The sequence below is a fragment of the Panthera tigris genome, chromosome F2 (assembly GCF_018350195.1).
Source record: "Panthera tigris isolate Pti1 chromosome F2, P.tigris_Pti1_mat1.1, whole genome shotgun sequence".
NCBI lineage: Eukaryota > Metazoa > Chordata > Mammalia > Carnivora > Felidae > Panthera > Panthera tigris.
Window position 1 is genome coordinate 29534256 of NC_056676.1, and position 25590 is coordinate 29559845.

The 25590-nt window shown below is 41.4% G+C and overlaps 1 protein-coding gene across 1 annotated transcript in view; it reads right to left on the reverse strand.

The window, feature by feature from the left end:
* Positions 1–23133, reverse strand: part of ZNF704 (zinc finger protein 704) — a 231175-nt gene extending 208042 nt beyond the window's left edge. Inside the window, exon 1 of the mRNA XM_042973063.1 lies at positions 22645–23133. Coding sequence (XP_042828997.1) covers positions 22645–23133 — 489 coding nt within the window. The remainder of the gene's footprint in view (positions 1–22644) is intronic.
* Positions 23134–25590: the final 2457 nt, after the last annotated feature.

Sequence of the window (25590 nt, forward strand, 5' to 3'; positions counted from 1 at the left end):
CCATATTACAGATGGAAGGAGGACCACCAGAGGTGAAGTGTGGCTAACGGTTACCAGGCACCGCTCTGCTACCCTGCCCCCACCCTCCTCAGTGGTAAGAACAGCGACACAACACATCCTAGGAAACACATGGGTCCTCTTCTTCACAGAAGTAGGCCACGCACAGCAAATAAATCTAGTCCAGCTGAGGTGGAATTTATTATTTACCTCAGACTCTACTTTTAAATTTATTACTGTTGTAGTCTGTGGGTCAAAAGTGACAAAAGTATTACTTAATACTGAGTTCTACCTTAATAGTTACCAACTTTGCAACCAAACTCTGCAAAGGGACTGGGAGGTGGTGTTCTGCACATAGGGGCCGACTCGATCTGCACTGCAGTGAGTTCCAGTAGTGAAGGGGATCCTTGGGATTCTGGCAATGGTGGTGGATTTTCAGGTTCTGTTTACCCGGCCCTGAAGATGATGTATTTTTACGGTCTGAAGGTGAAGATTAAAACTTTTATGATAGTTTTGTACATTCGGGGGACCTGTCCTATAGCTTTAATGTTCATTGAAATATGTTTCCTTTTAGAATTTAGTTGGTCTTGCTCCCGATAAAGTATCTGCTTTTTTTAAAACTATGAGCATAACACTGGGATTCAGTTAAGTTTGTTATGTTTCGTTGTCAGTTTTTCCTGAAGTATCATTTTGCATTAATAAGCAATGGTAACTTGCTGGCATTTTATTCAAATGTATTGAGATTTTGCTGATTTTGTACCTTTATTCATATTTGTATTTTAATCATGTACTATATGGAACTTCATTCCTAATTGTGGTTAATATCGTGGCTTGCTTTTTCATTACAGGCCCATTATTAGCTTCATATTCCATGCATGGTATGAGATTAAATTCACCAGAAATTTGTCTTTTTCGTTTGCTGTTAGTATTCTCTAACATAGAAACTTAGCTGTTTGCACATTTTTCAGAACGGGTAGGCTATCGTGATCTTTCCACAGTCTGTTATTTCTGTATTTATAAGCACACGACTTAAAATTCATGCCCAATACAAGCATGGGATAAAAAGTATGTAATCGCCTCCCTCCCCCCAAAAAACCCTCCTTATGAAATTGAAATGCTTGTTTAAAAATTTTTTTTTAATGTTTATTTATTTTTGAAGGAGAGACAGAGTGCGAGCAGGGGAGGGGCAGAGAGAGAGACACACAGAATCCGAAGCAGGCTCCAGGCTCTGAGCTGTCAGCACAGAGCCCGACGCGGGTCTCGAACTCACGGGCCGCGAGATCATGACCTGAGCCAAAGTCAGATGCTTACCCGACTGAGCCACCCAGGTGCCCCGAAACTGAAATGCTTCTTATATGATGCATGACACTGGCAGGATGTGTCCCCAGCAAAGTCAGCAAGGCCGATATCCTAACGCTAATGGCTGCTTCTAACACCCTCATCTCCCTGTCCTTCCACCAGGCTCCTTTCTGTCCCCTGGTCTCTGCACTCACTCTGTGCTTCCCTTGTTGTTTTGCCTTGCTTTCTGCTTGGAGTACCATTCACCTCATTCTCCACTTTACAATCTCTTTGTCAGCCTTTAGAATTAGTTCTAACATCATTTACTCCAAAGCCTTCATGGACTCCCCTAAGTAGTTAGCTTTCCCTTTTCTGTGTTCCCAGAACACGTTTGAGCTCACTACTACAGAACTCAGAAGACTGTACTATAAATATCTGCAAGTATGTTTGTTTCCTCTATGTGACAGGAACACCTCACGTGGGGACCATGGGAAAGTGCCTGACATAAAGCAGGTGACAAGTAAAGCAGGTTTGCTTCCTGATTGTCCCTAGCCATCAGCCTCCTAGGTCAGGCTATTGTTTCATTTTTGGAAAACAGTGGCAAGTTGATTCTCATGATCTAGGGAAAATGCGTGAGCCAAAGGCAAGGCAGGGACATAATTATTTTTTCCAGCTGACTTTGGCAGGGATCTCTCAGGATCCCCATTTAGACAGCAAAGGCTGAAAGAGAAAACCCCTGCCTATTCAGGACCCTGTATGTTAAGAGGCGCATGAGGGCTGGGACTTATTTTTTTATAGGTCACTCTGACTTTTAGAGCAACAGCTAAGAAAGGAATCCAGTGCCCTCTGTCAATAGCGACCCCTTGAAAAACACACTATATGTTATATGTCCAACATATTTTGCACACTAAGGTTAGAATATCATCTCTTGGGTCTTTGAGATCCGCACCTGGAAAGGAAAGTCAGGAGAGCAATATGGGGCCTTACTGAGAAGGCCACAAACCCTTAGACAACTGTTGGGAATGCGTGAAATCATTGGGAACGTACTTCCATGTTGTTGTACTCATGGTAAAAGCAATAATCCCATCAATGTTAGTGGACATATGCCACATAAATTGGTTTTTAATGAAAGAAGTTTCTACCCCTTTGACTGATAAACTTTAATAATTTTTGTTGCAAATTTCTCTCAAACGTATTAGTTGCCTTCTTGTCTCTCTACTGAGCATAACAAACTTTTCCTGATGGTACAAGGTCATGGAAATATTAAACTGCAATACTGAGTGATGTGCCATCAGGAGCTCCTTGCTACCACATTACATGGATCCAGAGTGGAAAATTTCCTATTTCATATGCTCACTAGCACAGTACTTGAAATATAGATTCCAGATCCTCCATCAACATCAGTTCATGCTTGTTGCTCTTCAGACACTGACTGTTGGTAGGGAGATGTACTTTCTTCCTACTAATTCCCGACTTTTAATTTGCTGCAGTCCAAGAAATCACATAACCACATTTGTGGGGACTGTACTAAGAGTGAATAAGGTAAGGGGTGCGTGTTTCTCACTGGACTGAAAACTCCTAGGAAGTACAAAATAATTATTGCTATTTCTGAGTTCCCGACACGCCCAGCATGGTGTTTTGCATACCACAGCACTAAGTAAATATTTTCTAATTTTACTTAAGCAAGTATGAGCTGTATTTTGATGTCTCTTTCAGCTACTCTAGCCTTGTTAGCTGGTTTTTTTGTTTTAGGGTGGGTCACCAAGAATAGTTTGCCAGATATGTGATCTCCCTATAAGTGATAGCACTCCTGTTGATCTGGGAGGATATACACAGCAAGATGAATGAATGGTGGTTACCTGTGAAAGATAAGTGGAATTTTAGATGATTATTAGTTCCTTTTTTCTCATCAGCACTTAAAAATATTCTACAAATATTGCCTCTATAATAAGAAAAAGTTATGTCAAACCTAGGATTATTTTATTTATTTATTTATTTTAGTGTTTATTTATTTTTGAGAGTGTGTGTGTGTGTGTGTGTGTGAGCAGGGGAGGGGCAGAGAGAGAGGGAAACACAGAATCCAAAGCAGGCTCCAGGCTCTGAGTTCAGAGCTGAGTTCAGAGCTCCAGGCTCTGAGTTCAGCACAGAGCCTGATGTGGGACTCAAACTCACGAACCGCAAGATCATGACCTGAGCCAAAGTCAGACACTTAACCGACTGAGCCACCCAGGCACGCCAAACTTAGGATTATTTTAGATAGAAATATCAATTTTCCAATTTCCAAATGTCAGATTTCCAATTCTGTGAAAAATGGACTTCAATGAGGAGGAAGTGCAAGGAAACAAAGTAAGCAGTGGGGATACCATAGGAATGAAGATAATAATTATTGGGGAAGAGAACAGCATGGCAGAAACACAAATAGGATGTGGTAATAGATGAGATACTGAAAAGAAAGGTGATAGGGGAAAATGATCAGAGAGAATCCATACAATAACTTGCTTGTTCTTTCATTTTCTGTTCATTTGAATGTTTACTGAGTTTCTATTCCTACACAAGCACTTTGGGGGGGGGGTGTGGTTTGTACCAATAAGATGGGGCAACTGTGAATTAACAGATATTTTGGGGTGAAGGGGACACAATGATGATGGCCTGGAAGTTACTGAGAAACAAGATGGGTATCGCTAGTTTCACATGAGTAAACCGACTAAAGCAAGAATGAGTCTCAATGGAAGATATCAACATGAAAATCTACAAACCCATGACAAATGAGATAAAAACAAACAAGGAGGAAGATCAGAAAGAAAGAACTCAAAGTCATTTATTACATGATCTTGAAAGAACCATTTAACCTCTTGCCATGGTTGCCTTCTGATAAAACTGAAAGGATATTATAAGAGGTCCCATATATGGAATGACCGTAAAGAGTGTAAAACACTTTAAGAACACAAGACATAATCAATGTTTTGCTGTCACCCATCAAAGGGTATAAAGAAGAACAAAACATTAATTTTCCATTACATATTTAGAAAGTAAAGTCTTCTTTCCCACGTGATAAGCTCCAAGTCCTATATTTTTCTCTCCTTCTACTCGCCAGTGCCTTCCTGTCCACTTTGCCAACTTTTTAAAAAGGATACACCAAAAATACTTAGCAAAGATTAGAGGGGCTGCCTGAGCAGAGTTCTCCTTTCCAACTCACTGGGCGTTACATTACAAGAGAATATAATTAGGGAAACTTGCCTAACTTTGGTGTTGGTATCAGAAAAAAAAAACTAATTTTAAAACAAGGCTGTTAAGACAGCAACATTAAAATGGAATTTCTTTAAATAGCTACACTTCTATTTCTCTTTGTAGTAAACTAAAAGCATGAATACCATTTACTACTTGATCCTAGTTACTAAGCTTAAGTTTTAAATTCCACTCTTTTTGCTTAAAACAACAGGAAAAAAAGGGGGGACAGGAGAATAGGAGTCAGCAAATATGAGCTTAGACTGGCTTTGCAACTTAGCAAATTATTAACCACTCCAGGTTTCTACATTTGTAAAATGAAAACTGCAATATGAGTCCTATGCCTTCATTATCCTTGCAGTTATCATTTCATAATATTTATTAGTTTGACTATTCTCCCACCAAATTGAATGTTCCAGGAGGACTGCGTCCTTCTTGTTTAATAGTATATTCTCTGCATTCAGCAAAGTGGCTGGTACAAAGTAGGCATTAAATGAATCTAATGTTTGGCTATCCCAAGATGAAAGTGACAGCAAAGGAAATTCACTTAATTATTGATCTATTTTCTTGTGTCTTTTGATGAGCAAATGTCTTCAATTTTGACTGTCTAATTTATCTATTTTTCTTTTACATTAGTACTTTCTAGTTTTTATCTGAAAAACCTTTGCCTACCCTAAGATAGCAGATAATCTCTTCTGTTTTCTTTGAGAAGCTTGGTAAGTTTTAACTTCTCTATTTGTATCTGATTCATTTTGAATTAATTTTTGTGTATGGTACAAGGTAAGGGTACAGGTTTTTTGGGTTTTTTTCTTTCCATATGGGTAGTGGTTGAAAAGACTTCACTCAATTTCTTTGGTGCCTTTGTTGAACCATTTTTGCGTGGGTCTACTTTTGGGGCTCTCTATTCTGTTGCCTAAATCTACCTATTGTATAGCACCAGGAGAACATTGTCTGGATTACTCTCACTTTATTATTATTATTTTTTAATGTTTATTTATTTATTTTGAGAGAGAGAGAGTGAGCATGAAAGAGAGAGTGGGGAGGGGCAGAGAGAGAGGAAGACAGAGAATCCCAAGAAGGCTCCATGCTCAGCCCAGAGCTTGATGCAGGCCTTGATCTCACAATAGTGAGATCATGATCTTAGCTGAAATCAAGAATTGGTCACTTAACTGACTGAGCCATCTGGGTGCCCCAGACTACTCTCACTTTATAGCAAGTCCCAAAATCAAGTAGAATAAGTCTTCCAATTTTATTCTTATTTTTCAAAATTGTTTTGACTATTATAGTTATTTTGCATTTCCACCCATTTTATATTAGCTTGTCAATTACTGCAAAATTCTTGCTGAGATTCTGACTGGGACCATGCTGAATCTATAAATCCATTTGTGGAGAACTAACATCTTTTGTTTTTATGTTTATTTATTTTTGAAAGAGACAGAGTGAGAGCAGGGGAGAAGCAGAGAGATAAGGAAACACAGAATCCGAAGGAGGCTCCAGGCTCTGATCTGTCAGCACAGAGCCTGAGGCAGGTCTTGAAACTCATGAACCATGAGATCATGACCTGAGCCGAAGTGGGATGTTTAATTGACTGAGCCACCCAGGCGCCCCAATGTGGAGAACTGTCATCTTAACCATATTGAATCTTTTCATTGAACACGGTATATCAATTCATTTACTTAGGTCCTTTTGAATTACTCTTATCAGTGTTTTAATCTTACACACTTTCTTGTACATTTTTATTTAATTTTATTCCCAAATGTTTAGTTTTTGATGTCATTGTAATTTTTAAAAAATTTTATTTTACAAATGCAATTGAATTTTATAAAATAACCTTGTATACTATTACTTTGCTAAATTCACTAATCAGTTCTAGTAGTTTTGCCAAAATCCTTAAGGGTTTCTCTGTATGTGATCATATCATCTGCAAAGAAAGACAGTTTTACTTTCTTTTTTTTCTAATCTTTATGTCTTTCATGTATTTTTCTTGCCTTATCACACTGGCTAAACCTCCAACACAATGAATATAGGGGTTAGAGCACACATACTTGCTTGTTCCTGATGTTGGTGAACTGATTTTTCTATTAAGCATGATGTTAATTATAGGTTTCTTATATACAATCTTTACCAGTTCGAGGAATGTCTGTCCTATTTCTAATTTGTTGAGAATTTTTTTTTGATTACAAATGGGTGTTGAACTTTGTTTTCTTCATACTTCTTGAGATGATCATGTGGCTTTTCCCTTTCAGTCTACTACTGTAATTAATTATACCAGTTAATTGTCAAGTATTTCACCAAAAGTACATTCCCAGAGAGGGAAAACTTTGATCATAATGTATTATCCATTTTTATGTGGCTAGATTTGATTTGCTAATATTTTGTTTAGTATTTTTGTGTCTATTTACATGAAAGTCTATAATGTTCTTTATTTGTAAGGTCATTGGATATTTTCAGTATCAGGGTTATGTTGATCTCTTAAAATGTACTGGGAAAATTCCATATTCTTTTTTGGTAAAAGTTTTTGTAAGACTGGTATTATTTATTCCTTAAGTATTTGATAGATTTCACTGGTGAAGCCATCCAAGCCTGGAGTTTTCCATGTGCAAAGGTCCTTAACCATAAATTCCATTTATTTAACAGATGGTGGGTTAAATATTCTGTTACTTCTTGTGGTCAGGTTTAATTTATGTTTTTCAAGGAATTTTCCCATTTCTCCAAGCCATCAAAAGTACTGGCATAACATACTGGCATAAAATCCTCTACTAACATAGTATGTCCTGATTATCCTTTTAAAGTCTGTAAGATCTATAGTGACATCCTTTCATTCTTGACATTAGTAATTTATAGTCTCTCTTTTTAAAATCAGTATAGCTAGAGATCTATCTATCTATCTATCTATCTATATTTCTTCTTCCATTCTTATCTCTGTAATGCACCACCAGTAAACACAGAGTTTACTATCTGTCTCAAATAGTGTGTGAACAGGAACTCTTTCCAAGTCTTGTTCTTACCTATGTTCTTGCAGCTGGCAAAGAGTAGGAGCTCAGTGAATATTTGTTGAATGAAGTAAGTATGGGATTAAATGAAACAGCCAAAAAAATTTTCTAAACAATAAAGCCATCAACTCATCCCTGAAGGTAAACAAGATCTTTGAGGTATCTTAATTTTTTTTTAATTTTTTTAACCTTTATTGATTTTTGAGACAGAGAGAGAGAGCATGAATGGGGGAGGTTCGGAGAGAGAGGGAGACACAGAATCTGAAACAAGCTCCAGGCTCTGAGCTGTCAGCACAGAGCCCGATGTGGGGCTCGAACTCACGGACTGTGAGATCATGACCTGAGCCGAAGTCAGACGCTCAACTGACTGAGCCACCCAGGCGCCCCTGAGGTATCTTAATTTTAACATAAAAACAAAGGCATACAATGAAACTGCATCATTTCTATTACATCTTTAAGTTTATTTATTTTGAGAGAGAGAGATAGTGCACACAAGCAGGGGAGGGGCAGAGAAGGAGGAAAATGGACATCTGACTCCATGTAAGCAATGAACTAGTAGCATCTTAGAATGGGAATGAGATGGTTGGCAGTGAGAGAGGAGCAGCTTGACAGTTTGAAATGACCCAAGATAGGGTTTACAGAAAGAGCAGGGACTGCTATTTGCATTTCTTGTTACATGAGTGCTTGGTGGGTGTTCAAGAGGTTCTGAAAATGTGCTTTTAGCCATATGTTGAGTGATAGTATTTTTTTTTTTTTTTGTAGCTCTTTATTCTTATTCTAAAAGAAATTTCTGTTCAAAAAGGTCGTTCTTTCAACTTCCTATAGTGATTTTGGTCACCTGATTCTTCTTGCAATCTAGCATAGAGGCTATTAGGAAAAACTATTTTTACGTAAAAAATTATAATAGGGAGAACCTGGGTGGCTCAGTAGGCTAAGCAGCTGACTCTTGATTTCGGCTCAGGTCATAATCTCAGGAGTTCATGGGATCAAACCCTGCATGGGGCTCCCCACTGACAGCACAGAGCCTGCTTGGGATTTTCTGTCTCCCTCTCTCTCTGAATTCGTTTCTTAGTTCCAACTTAGTTCTTAGTTCTTCAGGGTTTTCTATATATAAAATCACATCATCTACAAATAGTGACAGTTTTACATCTTCCTTTCCAATTTGGATGCATTTATTTCTTCTTCCTCCTTAAAAGCTATGGCTAGGATTTCTAGCATAATACTATGTTGAATAAAATTGTGACAGTGGACATCCTTGTCTTCCTTCTGATCTTAAAGGAAAAGTTTTCAGATTTTTGCCACTGAGTATAATCTCAGCTTTGAGCTTGTCCTATATGGCCTTTATTATGCTGAGGTATGTTCAATCTATACTCACTTTGTTGAGATTTTTATCATAAATGGATGTTAAATTTTGTCAAATGTTTTGTGGGTCTATTGAGAAGATCATGTAATTTTTACTCTTCATTTTGTTAATGTGGTGTATCCCAGCAATTGATTTATAGATGCTGAAACATCCTTGTATCCCTGGAACAAATCCTACTTGCTCATGGTGTATGAGCCTTTTAATGTGTTGAATTCAGTTTGCTAATATTTTGTTGAAGATTTTGCATCTATGTTCAACAGGGATATTAGCCTGTAATTTTCTTTTTTGTGGTGCCCTTGTTTGATTTTGGTATCAGAGTAATACTGGTCTTGTAACATGAGTTTGGAAGCATTCCCTCCCCTTTATTTTTTTTAAAAAAATTTGAAAAAGATAATATTAAATCTTTAAATGTTTAGTATAAATCACCAGTATAAATCACCTCTTGGTCTTGAATTTGGTTTGTTCAGAGTTTTTTGATTACTGATTGAATCACTTTACTAGTAATCAGTCTGTTAAGATTTTTCTATTTCATCATGGTCTTAGAAGATACTATGTTTCTAGAAGTTTATCCATTTCTTCTAGATTGTCCAATTTGTTGGCATAGTAGTCTCTGCTGGTCCTTTGTATTTCCTTGGTATAGCAGTTGTAACTTCTTTCATTTCTGACTTTATTTATTTGAGCCCTCTCTCCTTTATCCCTAGTGAGTCTAGTCACTAGACTTTGCCAATTTTCTTTTTAAAAAAACGGGTTTTAATTTCATTGATCTTTTCCATTGTATTTTTAGTCTTTTTTTAAATTTATTTATCCTCTATTATTTCCTTCCTTCTACCAACTCTAGACTTCATTTGCTCTTCTATTTCCCTTAGGTGTAAAGTTAGATTATTTGAGATTTTTCTTATTTCTTGAGGTAGGCATGTGTTGCTATAAACTTCCCTCTTAGAACTGCTTTTGCTGCATCTCACAGACTTTGGTATGTTAAACGTCCATTATCATTTGTCTCAAGGTATTTTTTTCTCTCCTTTGATTTCTACATTGACCAAGTGGTTGTTCAGTAGGTCTTTTATTTTCCACATATTTGCGATTTTTCCAGTTTTATACTTGTAATTGATTTCTAGTTTCATACCATCGTGGTTGGAAAAGATGCTTAACATGGTTTCAATCTTCTTGAATTTAGTAAGACTTGTTCTGTGGCTTAACATATGGTCTGCTTCAGAGAATATGCACACTTAAATTCCACGTGCATTCAAGAAGAATGTGTAGGGGCACCTGGGTGGCATCCAACTCTTGGTCTTGGCTCAGGTCATGATCTCACAATTTCATGAGTTTGAGCTTCACATCAAGGCTCTGTGCTGGCAGCACAGAGCCTGGTTGGAATTCATTCTCTCTCTCTCTCTCTCTCTCTCTCTCTCTCTCTCTCTCTCTCTCCCTCTCTCCCTCTCTCCCTCTCTCCCTCTCTCCCTCTCCTTCTGCCCCTCCCCCACTCACGTTGTCTCTCTCAAAATAAATAACCTTTCAAAAAAAAGAAGAAGGATGTGTATACTGCAGCTCTTGGATGAAATGTTCTGTATATATCTATTAAGCCCATTGGACCTAATATGTCATTTAATGCTGTTACTTCCTTATTGATTCTCTGCCTGGATGATCTACCCATTGATATAAGTGGGATATTAAAGTCCCCTTGCATTATTATATTGCTGTCAATTTCTCCTTTAAATCTGTTAATATTTGTTTTGTAAATTTAGATGCTTCTATGTTGGGTGGATAAATATTTACAAATGTTATATCTTCTTGCTGGACTAACCCTTTATCATTATGTAATGCCCATATTTGTCTTTTATTATAATTTTTGTTTTAAAGCCTGTTTTATCTGATAAGTATAGCTACCTCGGATTTCTTCTGGTTTCCATTTGCATGAAACATCTTTTTCCATCCCTTTACTTTCAGTATATGTGTGTCCTTACATCTGAAGTGAGTCTCTTATAGACAGTATATAGATGGGTCTTGTTTTTTAAATCCATTCAGCTACTCTGTGTCTCCTGATTGGAGAATTTAGTCCATTTACATTTAAAGTAATTACCGATAGGTATGTATTATTGCCATTTTGTTAATTGTTTTCTGGCTGTTTTGTAGTTTCTCTCTGTTCCATTGTTCTCTTGTTTTCTTTTCTTGTCTTCTAATGATTTTCTGTAGTGTTATTTTCTTAGGTTCCTTTCTCATTTTATTTTTTGTGTATCTACTATAGGTTTTTGCTTTGTACTTACCATGAGGTACATATAACAGTGTATGTATATAACAGTCTATTTTATAACAAGTTAATAGCAAGTTAAGCTTGGACCCATTCTAAAACTCTCCCATTTTACTCCTTTCCCCCAAGTTTTATGTTTTTAATGTCACATTTTACATTCTTTTGTGTATCCCTTAATTAATTATTGTCGGTATAGTTTTTGTTTTTACTACTTTTGTCTTTTAATTTTTACATAAGCTTCATAAGTGATTAATTCACTACATTTACTATATATTTACCTTTACTGGTAACAGTTTTACTTTCATATGTTTTTCTTGTTACTAATTAGTGCCCTTTCTTTTCAGCTTAAAGAAGCTCCTTTAACATCTTGTAAGGCTTGGTTTAGCAGTGATGAATTCCTCTGGCTTCTGTTTTTCTAAAAAGTTCTCTTCTTCAATTCTGAATGATAACCTTCCTTGGCATAGTATTCTTGGTTGAAATTTTCTCCCTTTTAGCATTTTGATTATATCATGCTACTCCCATCTGGCCTGTAATGTTTTTGCTGAGGAATTTGATAGTCATAGGGACTCCCTTGTATGCAACAAGTTGTCTTTCCCTTAATGCCTCAAAAGTTTACTTTTTTTAAAAAAATGTTATTTAAATAAACTTTGGGTCCTAACCTAAATTAACGGAAATTAGTGAGTATTGATTGGCCTTTACTAAGCTCTTGTAGTTGACTTCTAAAGCATGCACAAGCTACACGAAATGTTTATGACAACCTATAAAAACTACATTTCATATTGTTTTTATAATTTACCCCAAAATACTATCTCTTTAAATTACCACTGTTGCTTAAGTACCAGATTTAAGTTCTTAAATCTGTTGGTCCTCACTGTTTTCTTCAGTGTTTGACAAATATCTATGTTATTTGGTACAAAATTATGATAGACAGACAGAAGAAACTGACCTATTCTTCTCTGGGTTTATTTTCCACAAATATAAATGGAGATAATAATATTCACCTTCCAAGATTACAAAGAGGGTCAACTGACGTTAACTCTGAGGTTCCTCCATGAATTATAATACATTAAATGTTGGGTAATACTGAAATAAATATTGAACAATATGAGTCCTTATACAATGTATTCAGTGTTCACAAATGCTTAACTCCTTTATGCAATAGTCACACTGTTGCTGACAGAAAATGTGTCAATCCGAATATCCTACCCACTGTATATGCTCTTTTCATTTAGACTATTCTGCTATTTTAAGTCATTTTCCTTTTAGAATGTGGAAAACATATTATCGGATACTCTTTCCTGGGTATAAACACCTTGTGATTTTCTGTTCCCTTGGCACTTTTTAATTCTGTTATGATGGCACCTCTCACAACTGCCATCTCCTCCACTTGACCCTTAATGGAGACTGATATACCAAGAAAGGTAGTGTTCTCTACCAGTTTTTAAACTTCACACACAAGAATGGTATTCACAGATACACAGGTGAAAATTTACCACATGAAATACTCTTTTTTGTTTGTTTGTTTGTTTTAGAAACTTGACACTGAAAAAATTATCAGCTTTATTAGGGAAAATATTTCAAAGGTTGCATGACCCACAAACAACACTTTAATCTTTCTCTGCATGTGTGACAGTTTATTTCTTTAATAATGCAGCTTTTAGGGGCACCTGGGTGGCTCAGTCAGTTTAACATCTGACTCTTGGTTTTGACTCAGGTCATGATGTCACTCGATTTTAGGGTCCAGCCCCATGTTGGGCTCTGTGCTGACAGTGTATAGCCTGCTTGGGATTCTCTCTCTTTCTCCCTCACTCTGTCTCTCTGCCCCTCCCCTGCTCGCACTTGGTTTCATTCTCTCTCAAAATAATTTTTTTTAAATGCAGTTTCAGTTATTTATCCCAAATATAAGATACTTATCCACGGATTTCTCATTTATAAAAATAATTATAAACCAGTATTTTCTAAATGTATCTAAATGTATTCACCTTCTTAGAAACTCAAAATGGCCATTGGCATCTATGATCAATAACTTCTTTATATATTTATAGGTATATGGGTGTTGTACTATTCTTCCAACTTCCTCTATGTTTAAAATGTTTTGTAACTTAAAAAAAAAAAAAAAACAAAACTATGTCTCTGTTCTTAACCAGAATTTCCCCAAGTTGTTTAACCATAGTGTCCTTTTCTCCTCCTTCTGGATCTCTTCCTAATAGTAGAAGCAAGTAGGTACCAGAGTTGAAAGGTACACTTTGGGCTACACATCCCAATCTACTGAAAGAACAAAGAATGACTTCTTGACCAAACAAAAGTACAACAGGTCCTAGACTCAAATGCAGAGGAGAACAGGAAGGACAAACCCACACCTCGGAGATTCTTCGCCGTATGAAGTGAGAGGTGGTGGAAGATGACATTACTGTTATTTTCACCACAGCTGTTTTAAAAAAATATTTTTTAATGTTTATTTTTGAGAGAGAGAGAAAGAAAGAGTGGGGGTGGGGGGGAAGAAGCAGAGAGAGAGGCACAGAATCCAAAGCAGGCTCCAGGCTCTGAGCTGTCAGCATAGAGCCTGACACGGGGCTCGAACCTACAAACCGTGAGATCATGACCTGAGCTGAAGTTGGATGCTTAACCAACTGAGCCACCCAGGGGCCCCCTTACCACAGCTTTTAAACAACACATGTTCAATGCATATGATAAAACTCTTCTCACCTCTTTGGATAGTAGCGTTTATTCTAGTATAAGAGCTATGGATCTGAGCAGACTATGAACCTAAGAGACAGAATATCTGTCCTCTTTGCACAAGTATATAAATGGCTCACAGCTTCCTGAGATAAAAAGGAAGATTCAAGCTCACCACATATACAATGGAACCAGAGAATTCAGATGAACGAAGTCACTTCAGGAAGGAGTTCTCTTAAATACCTTGGTAACATAATAAGGAGGAGGTTGTAATAGTCAAAATAACTGTGGAATTTTGTATCCTTGAGCAAAATTTTATAAAAGATTCTCTGAAACCACAAAAGAGATAAACTGCCATCCATTTCAAATTTCAGGAGGTCTTTGGGCCATATTCAATAACAACAGGCAATGACAAGACAACATTGTCCTAATTTTATAGATGCAAACAAAGCATACAGATGTTAAGCAACTTGATATGGCCATACGACTAGCAAATAGAGAAGCCAGAATTTGAATCCAGACCCTGTGTTATATCACTTCTTGATCTATCTACAGAGAGGTAAAGTGGAGAAAGGCGTAGCTAGCAGGAACACCTGCTTTGACTCAAGCCTGCTCTCTCCCATCTCACTGAAGAGCCCACAATGAAGGTCACACTAATGGACTCAAATTATTCTGTCTGCAGGTTTGATTCAAGGCACACCACCTCTTTAAAATATGGATTTCATTTAAAATGTTGGAGCACTTTTGACATTCACTTATTTTGACAAGCCATCCCCAATTAGTCTGAATCAGGAAGATTTTACTTGCACTTAACCTTCCATTATGACAAAAACATAAGGAAAGCAAGTGTGTTACTGGTAACTGTAGGGCAGAGCATCAACACAACATGCTGTAAGTCAGTCCTCGTAGAGCAACATAAAGGCAGGATCCCTTTATTTCTTTGCACCTCAAGGTCCCATGTTGTTCTGCAAGTTGAACGTACCCCCCATATGTTACTGCTAACCTCTTTACCCTAAACTCCCAGACCTGCCTTCAAAACTCTAGAGTTGAGCCTGTTTCCCCTACATATAAATCGTAAAACTGGACTTTCCAAAACAGTATCTTCGACGAAGCGTAAAAATTTAATCACTTTAATTCTACTACACCTATCTCACAGTGATACTCTGTTCCATTTCATCCAGTGAGAGCAACCAAGGTTATATGCCAGATTCAGTGATTTAAACTCATGCTTAGACTAGCTACTCAGAAATTACCTCCTGACCAAACCACACAATCTTCTTAGTATAGACTGTTTGGCTACAATTGTTTTAGGGTACGTATCAAAATTACATCCCAGATTGTGGTAGACAAGTAAAGTCTCTCAGCAGATCTAATTTTGATCTTAGGGATAAAGAAGAAAAAGGGCTTCAAACTTCTTTACAGACAATTTGGCAGGAATTTGTTAGACTGTGGGCTCCCTGAAAGTAGGTCTTATTCACTGTTACTTCCCACATGTGTATTAGGGACATGATAAGCAAGAGCCCACAATAAATTTCTACAAAGGGAATGGACAGGAACATGAACAACAAACCCAAAGAAAATCACCCTTATTTCAACGATAGAGATTGGCTAGGCCAGAATTCTGGCTGGTTATGAGAGCCTCCGAATATTCTCAAATACTTCAGAAAGTCTAATGGAAACCAGGCATTCACCTTAAGGTGAGATTGGACAGGGCAAATTTCCGTGACTTTAGCAGACTTTGTATCAAGTCACTGTGACAAGACCAGTAGCTCAGGTCAGAAGTTCTGATCCTGCACACTGAAGGGGGAGGGGAAATGCTCCCGTGCCTCTCTCCTCTCTGAACCCTTCTTGAGGTGGAAGACACAGTAATCTGACTGGGACAGATTTACAAATGAATAGTGTCTCTGTGTTTTAAGAAGTCAAGCACACACAGGGCTGTAACTGCCTCTGCCTCCTTCTCACTAAGAGTCAGGGGTAAGAAGATTCAAGATAGGTCTTGGCTTCTTGCTTTTCCCCCTCTTTTTTCTAATGCTTCTATAATCAACTAGTAGGAACATTTCGGCGAAGGAGGAGAGGTCCCAGTTAAGGGCTGAGTACACATGTCCTTTGGAAACTGCACAGGGATGAGGGATTGGCCCAGGCAGGATTCTCAGGGGGTCCCGCCCAGCCTATCACATGTGACCACAGCCGAGGTGAGGTCACCTCTGCCTGAGGTACTTTATGTAGGAAGGAAGAACTTTCCACAAAAAGAAGTTGATAAGCAACTTATCAACTGGCAGATCACTTCAGAAAGTTGTGATCTCTCTAGCCACAGTTCTAAGGGAGTGAATGGCAGAACATTCTTAGCACAAGAAACTAACTTGAGGGTCATAACTTGAGGTTGGCAGATCAGGGTGCTAATCCTAGCCCCACCAAACTCGCTAAGCAGCCCTAGCTGGACAAGGCATTCCACCTTTCATGGTCTCAGTGTCCTCAGTGGTCAAATGAGGGTATTGGATTACTAGATAATCTCTGTTTCCCTTCCAACTCCAGCAGTCTATGATTCAGTGAATGACAACTCTGTCTGGTATCTTAAGCACATGTCTTTCACTTGAGCCAACACAGAGCATTTGTAAGACACATGCTTGTTAGCAAATTGGAATTCAGTGTTTGCTGCACAGACTCTGCCAAAGGATTCTTAAAAGTCATCTGATATTCAAGATATAGTCTAATAGATGTGTTAACCATCCTTGAAGAGCTGGCACCTAGGAAGCAGATTCCATTCAATTAATATTTATTGAGTACCGAGAGTAGGAACTTTGACAGGTATTATCTCATTTAAACATCTTTCTTCATGGTTTTTCAATAGATGAACTCTTTTATATATATATTTTTTTTAATTTATTCACTTTTTGAGAGAGAGAGTGTGAGCAGGGCAGGGGTAGAGAGAGAGGGAGACACAGAATGTGAAGCAGGCTCCAGGCTCCCAGCTGTCAACACAGAGCCTGATGCAGGGCTTGAACTCATGAACCATGGGATCATGACCTGAGCCGAAGTCGGATGCTTAACTGACTGAGCCAGCCAGATGCCCCAGTAGATGAACTCTTGATAGAAGTACTACCAGTCTTTCATATCCAGTTTTTTCCTAAACCATTATGCCAACAAATGATCAATCTCTTCAGATGCTTCAGTTCTTGTCCCTACACTAAGGCACAGCATCACAGAGCACAACCCTGGGCCTCGTTATCTCTGCCCCTGCTGTTTTGCTTAATTGAATAGCAACTTACTATTGAATCCTTCCTCCATTTGACATTGTCCTTGTATTTTTTTTTTTTTTATTAAACTCTGGATAAAGATATTATTTACTGTGCTTAGTGTTCCTTATATAGGAGCCTAGGAGGTTCACATTTTTGGGGGGTGGAGGGCAGAATCTCACCACTGCACATAAATACATAAGCTTCCTTTGATCAGAAACAGAAAGGTGCAATACAAAGTTTCTTTGTTATCTTATTTAAAGCCTAGATTAGTGTCCGTTACAATAATCAAGCAATACATCTCAGATACTTTATAGCACCTATTCCTCAATCTCCTTGGCCATCCCAAGTCCTCCTGGGGTATATAAACCCAAATAAATTATGGGAGATTCCATTTAGGTGACTAGAAGCTCAGGCCACGGATGTGAACCATGTTCCCAGTAGGTGGCCCCCCCTACCTCAGGTGTGGTATTTCATCTCTATCCTCAGTTGTGGAGAAAGGGCCATATTGATTCCCAAATTATAATTTCTAATGAAACCTTCTTTCATATACAGCATTTAGTATAGTTCTTGGTTTAAAAATATTTGGCAAATATTCATTCATACTGATGATATTTTAGAACCCAAACTGTCCTGCATTTATTCCATTCCCATTGTTTTATTGATTTTATTGGTTAACTCTTTGTTTTCTCCAACCCACTAACCTATGACCTCTTCACCATCCCTCACCCCCCTCCTGTCCTTTTCTTAAATCACAGCTTACTTTTCTTAAGTCACGGGTATACCAACTTCCTCAACAGTATGATCTTCTCTTTCTTTCCATTGCTCATCCAGCTGGCTAACCGCTATCCCTGAGGAATCCTGCTCTCTGCTTTGTCTACAAGGAGACACTATGGTATAAGGAATAAGGGTGATAGCTCTGGAGTTCAACTTCCCAAGGCTCAAACACCTGCTCTGCCACCTAATACCTGTATATCTTTATGTTGCTTAGCACCTCTGTAAAATGAGGATGATAATAATAATGCCTGCCTCATGGATATGAAATAAAAAGTTGAAATGAGACTATACATTTAGACTTGTACCAACTGACCATACTAGATAGTCAATAAGCATTATTTATTACTATTATTCCATGCATGAGTCATGGAATGAATTTGGGACAATCACATACCAAGTCAGACTTGCTTGCACCATAAGTGGAAAACCACAGATATCAGATGGGCCCTTGATACTCTCTGGCAGCTCTGTTTGCTTTCTTAGTATGTTTGCTCTCCTACTCTCCCACAGCACTGTGCCAAGCCTTCAACTCTCCTCCACTCTCAGTTGATAGAAGCCATAAGATAGAAAATAGAAGCCATAAGACAAATACTACTTCATTTGACTATCATACAATATACAACTACCCATTTTCCCTACCTTTTCTTTAATTCAATGGAAGAAGTTTCTTTGCTTCTGTTAAAGGCAACCCCTGTGATTGGGTTACACGTCCCCTCCACTGTGGCTTTCCCAAGGACTTTCCTTCTGCAATTTCTCTCTTCTCTCTGCATCTTTGGTTCTTCCCTAACACGACTCCCAAGGATCCTCACCCTCTTCCAAGGGTATTCATGCCCTTGTATATCTCCTTCCATTAGTGTGGGTGGAACTTATGACCCAGTACTAACCAACAGAATATGGCAAAAATAATGGTGTACTGTTCCTGTGATTATAGTGAATTATGAGAGATTCTACCTTCCTAAGACAGGCGCTAAGATTCCCCTTGCTGGCTTGATGAAGTAAGAGGCCGTATTGAGGAAGTTCAAGTGACAAAGCACTATGGGGAGTAAAAATGTGGGTGGAGCAAAGGGGATCCAAGCAATAGCCAGCAAGAAGCTGGGACCGTCAAACCTGCAAATGCATGGGAATGAATTCTGCTCACAACCTGAATGAACTTAGAAATGCATTCTTCCCCAGTTAAGCCTTCTGATGAAAACACAGGACACTTAACACCTTGACTGCAGCCTTGTGAGACACTGCAAAGACCCAGTTAGGTGGAACCTGATTTTTTTTTTTTTTCAACGTTTTTTTATTTATTTTTGGGCCAGAGAGAGAGACAGAGCATGAACGGGGGAGGGGCAGAGAGAGAGGGAGACACAGAAACGGAAACAGGCTCCAGGCTCCGAGCCATCAGCCCAGAGCCTGACGCGGGGCTCGAACTCACGGACCGCGAGATCGTGACCTGGCTGAAGTCGGACGCTCAACCGACTGCGCCACCCAGGCGCCCCTGGAACCTGATTTTTAACCCACAGATACTGTGAGAAATGCTGTAAGCCAAAAAGTTTGTGGTGATTTGTCACACAGCAACGGAAAATGAAGGCATCCCCCTCCCCCAAAAGAAATTCCCATAATGCTGTAGTCCTTACACTAGAGTCTACTGTACCCTATGTTAAAAAAAATATAGACCATATGCCCTCCAGATAGTCCCTCTGCTCTCTTTTCCAATAAAGCTTGTTAAGAGGGTTTTTCAGATGTGTCACTATGTCCTCACCTCCCATTCAGTGAGAGGTGAGGACATCACTGCCTTTGCATTCTGCCTTTGCATTCTTTTGTCAAGAATACCAATAAGCTCCACATTATCTAATCTAAGTGGATATATCTCTATGCCTATCTTACTCAACATCCCAGTAGCATTCAACTGTTCAGCACTCTCCACCTTTTGAACTATTTCTTCTTGACTTATGGGACTTTACATTCTCTGGTCTCCATCAATTTGTTTGGCTGCTGCTTCTCGTTCATCTTTGCTGGCTTCTCCTACACCCAAACTTAAATAGTGACGTGTCCAAGTCTGGCCCAAGGCTGTCCTCCTTTGACCTACACTCCCTTTCTAGTCCCCAGCTTTAAATGACATCAACATGCTACCGACTCCCAAATTTTTCTCTCTAGCCCTGACCTCTCCCCTCAGCTCCACATCCTACAGCCAGCTGCCTAATTGCATCTCCATTTGCATGTCTAATTGTCATCTCAGACTTAACATGACCAAAAAGAACACTTGATTTTTCTTTCATAAAATTGGTTGTTCCCCCAGTTTTCCCAATCTCAGCAAATGGCACATTTAACAAACCTCTACACTGGGGCCTCTCATTCCTTCACCCTCCTCCCCTGAGCCATCAGCAAGTCCTTACAGGCTGATCTTCACAAAAGATCCTGAATCTGTCCACTCCTCTCTAACTCCACTCCTGTCAACCTAGTTAATCCAAACTGCCCTCACCTCTCACCAGACTGCAGCAGTAGCCACCCAACTGGTCTCCTTGCTTCTCCCTGCTGTCTTCTATACTCTATACAGCAGGAATTTTTTTAAAAATGCAAACCACCTCGTATGCCTTTACTGCCTACGGCTTGCCAAAAACTTCATACTCTACTTTAGAAAGGCCCACCAAGCCCTATGTTGCTGGCTCCTACCTGCCTCCCTGACATATCTCGTACCTACCAAGTTCCAGCCACATTCACCTTTTTCTCCTTCCCGCCTCAAGACTTTTGCAACTGTTATTCCCTCTGCTGGAAAGATCTTCCCAAAGTGCACGTGTCAGGCCTCAGATCAAATGTCCCTTCCTCATGGAAGTCTACCCCATACCACAGCAGCTGTCTCTTCTTTCGCCTAGACTCTGTGACATCATTATTTCCCTCATAGCACGCAATCACAATCTCAAGTGCCATACTTGTTTGTTGTTGCTATGACTCTTTTCACTAGATGTGTGCATCTGGAAGGCGCTCACAGCTACGTTCTAGAAGAGTACCTCACACACTGGAGGTGCTCAATAAATATTTGAATAAATGAATGCATAAGTATATGCATAAGTTGTTGACACTGTATATGCATTCGAATAAAATATTAGGAAAAAATGACCTATTAGAAAATCTCTTCAGATGCAGTGTCAGGATGTCATGAAAGCAGTAAAAAATAAAAATAATTATACCTCAAGCTATTCAATGTATACATTACTGCAAAGCTGTGGGCAAACAATGCTATAAAATGAAGCCCATTTTTAAAGAATGTAACAGAAATTTGTCTGGAGATGTAAACAATCTTTTTTGATAATGTGAATCATCACACCCTAGTTATTCTGTTTCCATGGGTTTGATTTTTTTCCTACATTGGGTTTACTTTGATCACGGAGCATAAATTACAATTAATTTTTCTGTCAGTATTTCTGGGCAAAAACACTAAGGAATCACTACTCGAGTTACTCAGTGTCACTGATGCATGTGACTTAATTCCAATCCCAGCTATATCCTGTAGCCATACAATGCAGGCTTTTTAGCAGACCATGGTAATGAGTAGCTCATGGTCTGGATTCCAACAAGCAACTGTCAAAAACTATCATCCCGAATGACTACTTGCTGAAAATTTCTCACTCCCAGAGCCCGTACTTCCAGGGTGGTCTAGGAAACAAATTTGTGCCTATGTCTATTCCGGGATATTCTAAATGCTGATGTTTAGCATTTCTTTGGAATTGCAATTTCATGCTTTGAGGAGTTTTTTTTTTCCCCCAAGCTCCAGAAGATAAATAGTCTCTATTAAGCTCGCTTGTTTATGTATTTCTTTTCTTCCTGATATACCACTATCCCCTGAAAACTCCGGTAAATAGTTACTCAGTTGATTTTAAGAACCACTCTTGAGGAAAAACACTAACTTCATCGCTTACCACTTGCTGCCCTCAAAACTTCTTAGCAACATACACTGTGCATGAACCTCAACGTGGTTTGCTTTGTCCAATCGCATCCCTGAAAGCCCAGCCAGTCAGTTGTGTAATAATAAACCCCTTATCTCCTGAAGATACACAAACGGAAAAATCTCTCTGTGCTTCAGTGCACAAGAGACTTCACTAGAATTCTCAGCAGAAATTCATATCCATTTTAAATGCCAAATTATCACACACACACACACACACACACACCCACTTTTCCCAATTTCCTCTTTTTTCCCCATTTGCAATTCCGAGGAGGGAAAAAAACCCAAAGGCTAAACAATGTCGAGTTTAAATGGGGGGGTCGGGAGGGTCGGGAATGCCAAAAGCTGCCAGCTAAATGCAGGTAGAAACCAAGGGTTTGGTTTTTGCTTTGGGCTTACCGGTTCCCTTACAAACATCTGTGATGGAAACTCATCAACAATTGTTCTTGGATGAAGAAGGGATTGAGAGATTGACAAGAGAAGCTGCTTGCTAGTTTCAATAAGCTTGGCTAGCCCTCAGAATACGGAGAATACTCCTGCTTCCTCGGGGAAGAATAAAATCTCACTCCCTCTCTTACCTCGCGCGTCCCCACCCGGCGTAAACCCGCGCCTACCTCGTCCCATCTCCAAGTTCCCTACCTCACTGGGGAGAAGTGTCCTTTTCCCGCACCCACACGAGACAACAAACCCGACCCGGCCTTTGAGGAACTGGGGGGCGGGGGGGACCGCCTCGAAAAGGTGCTGGGGGCCCGAGGTGTGAGCTAACCAGTTCCCTCGCTCTGCACCGGCGCCGCCTGACACACCCCTCCCGGCCCGGCCTCCACCGGTCGCCAGTCCCCGGCCTCAGCCCGCTCCTAGCCCCGGGGCCGGGGCCCGTCTCCCTCCCCGGGCCGGCGGGTCCCGCGCGCGCCGCTGTGCCCAGCACGCACCTTCAACGCGCCCCGGGCCGGGCCCTTGAGGACCGCGCGGCCGGGGCCGAGGGGCAGGAAGCGCTCCTCGCTGTCCTCCTCGTCTTCGTCGCCGTCCACCACCTCGACGACCACCTCCTCGTCCTCGTCTTCCTCGTCGTCATCCTCCTCCTCCGCGCCCCCTCGGGGCTTCTCCTCCACCCGCCCGAGCCCCCTCCGCCGCCTGCTCCCGCCTTCCTCGTCCTCGTCTTCCTCCCCCAGAAGCAGCAGCACGGGCGACGAGGCGGCGGCGGCCCCGGCGGCCCGAGGGGGGCCGGTCCCGGCGCTGCGCGGCGGCGGCAGCGGCGGCCTCCAGCTCTCTGGGGCCGGGGCCGGGGCCGGGCCCGGGCCGAGGGGCGGGAGCCCGGGCAAGGTGCCTTCCTTGGCGGGCGCGGGTCCGGGCGCCTGCAGCGTGGCGCCCCCCCGGCGGCTGCCCAGGCTGGAGCGCTTGGCTAGACGCCGCGCCTGCATGCCTGACCGCGGGCTGCCAGCCGCGGCTCGGAGCCGGAGAGTTTGTCACCTCCTCCTCCTCCTCCTTCCCCTCCTCTTCCTCCCCGGGCGGCCGCTGTGGTCGCAGGCGCCCGGGGCGCGGGGCTGCGGGGCGCTGCGGGAGCCGCCTCCCCGGGCTTGCAGCTGCCACTGGCTGCAGAGGCGCGGGCGCCGCCTTCGCTGGACCGGCCCGCGGGGACGCCGGCGGCCGGCAGCTACGGCGGGGCGGCGCGGCGGCCGCGGGCGGGGGTGGGTGTGAGCGAGCGGCGCGCTGCCGCCTCCGCCGCCGCCGCCGCTGCCGCCCGGGAGCCGCGGGCCGCGCTGCGCTCCATGCGGCCGGCGGCCGGGCCCGCGCGCGCCTCTCCCGGCCCGCTGCGCCCGCGCGGTCCGGGCCTACAGCTGCCGTCCCTCGGCGCGAGCTGTTTGTGTTGAGTGTTTTCCACCACCGCCCCCCTCTTCTCGAGCCATTCCTCGCAGCTCTCCGGTCCCCCCGTTCAGACAAAACCCGGACTGGATTTATTTTCCCTACCCACAGCCTCCGCAAATCTGGTGCTTCTAAGCATTTGGCCCAGACGCTGGGGCAAACGCTAACCCGCAGCTGATTATTCCTTCTGCAGGGTGGGCGGAAGACTTTGCTGGAAGTAAGGCTGTTGGTCAAACTCAAGAGTTTGAAGGAAGAGATTTGCCGCAAGTCGTTTCAATGGTCTCTGCGGTGCAAGGCGACTACTCTTGTCCTTCTGTGAAATCCGGGGAGGTGTATCAATCTGAGATTTGGGGCCACTTCCCAATATGAATCATCCGACTCACTTGGGTTTTCAAGATACCGTTTCATGACATTGCCTGCCAATCTTAGTCTTCGACAGCACCAATCTAGGCCCTGTCCATTGAGCTCTCTTGGCACTGTGCTAAGTCTGTAAGCCTTTCAGCTTTCAAGCCTGCATGTTTACCTTAAGTACCTGATTATAACGGCCCCCTTCCAGGAAGCTTTCGGCTTCACCATTCAGTCTGTAGACCTCTGGCACTACTGAGGCCTTTGGAGAAACAAACTGGGGCAATGGTTCAAGATGGCCTGAGTTTGTTATTTTTAAAAGCTAATATGAAGTAAGAGTCTGGAAACCAAGCACATAACTAGGTTACCGTATCACTAACGACACTGAGGATTTCCAGGTGTGGCAAAGACAAGTCAGGTGCTACTGTTTGGGATTAGGCTAGGTAGTAAGCCATACTCTCCACGTACAAATCCTATGCCAAATTCCATCTTTGTAGCTGATGGCTGAGGAGGATCTAACTCATCAAATACTCAGGCAGATGCCTTCACCAGGCCAATGTAAAAGATGTCCTCACCGTCAGCTTCCTTTTGTTGTAATTACTGTAGGAGATTTAACATCATGTGCCCTGTTAGACACTTGAAGGGAGCTCATTAAATGCTCACTTATGGTGTCTTGCAACTGGTGAACATTTCCACTGGGATGATGACAAAGATTCTAAAATGAACTTTTTGTTCTCCCTGAATCAGATTAGCTTCCTGATATACCTATTTCAGGTAATGACACTCTCATTATAATCAGTCAGGCCCAAAATAGCGGTATCATTTTAACTCCCTTCTCTACCTTATCCCTAGAGGCCGTTTTGCCCACAAGTCCAATCCATTGTTCTCTCTGAAATGCCTCTTGCATCCACCCCTTCATTTCCATTTCCACAGTTCCTATGGCATTTCATGACTTCAAACATGAAAGTTTCCAACAGAGCTCTCTATACCCAGTTTCTCGGCAGCACACCCTCCCCTAAGCCCCCTCCAGACCCCACCACCAGATTCATCTTCTGCAAACTCCATTTGGATGATAGCATTTCTTGGTTGAACTTTTCATTTGTAGTTATTCCATTCAAGAATTCGGAGAGAGAAAATAGTTTGAGCATTTTAAGAGATGGGTGTGTTTGATCAAACCATAGAACAGAAGGGGCCAGCCAAGAACGGAACTAATCAGCATCAGTATTTCCAAAGAATGAAAAGAGTCACTGAAGTGGTTTCATCCCAAATGCAAAAAGTCTACCGTGGTCGATTTGGGAGATGATTTTAGAGAGAGGAAGCAGGGTCCTTCTCTGATCAGGAAGAATAAAGATCAAGGGCAAGGGGCTGGCTGACAGGTATGGGGACGGTGATAACAGGGAGCAAAGCTGGAGCTCCTGGATGGCTCAGTTGGTTAACAATCAGCCTTGGGCTCAGGTCATGGTCTCGGGTCTCACAGTTCATGAGTTCAAGCCCCACATGGGGCTCTCCCCTGGCAGCATGGAGCCCACTTCAGATCCTCTGTGCCCCTCTCTCTCTGCCCCTCCCTCCTCCCAAAAATAAAGGGAGCAAAGCTGTGAGACAAGTAGGCTAATGATTAGGTACATGCTCTCAGGAGCCAGAGTGCTTGGGTTTGAATCTTGGCTGTAGAA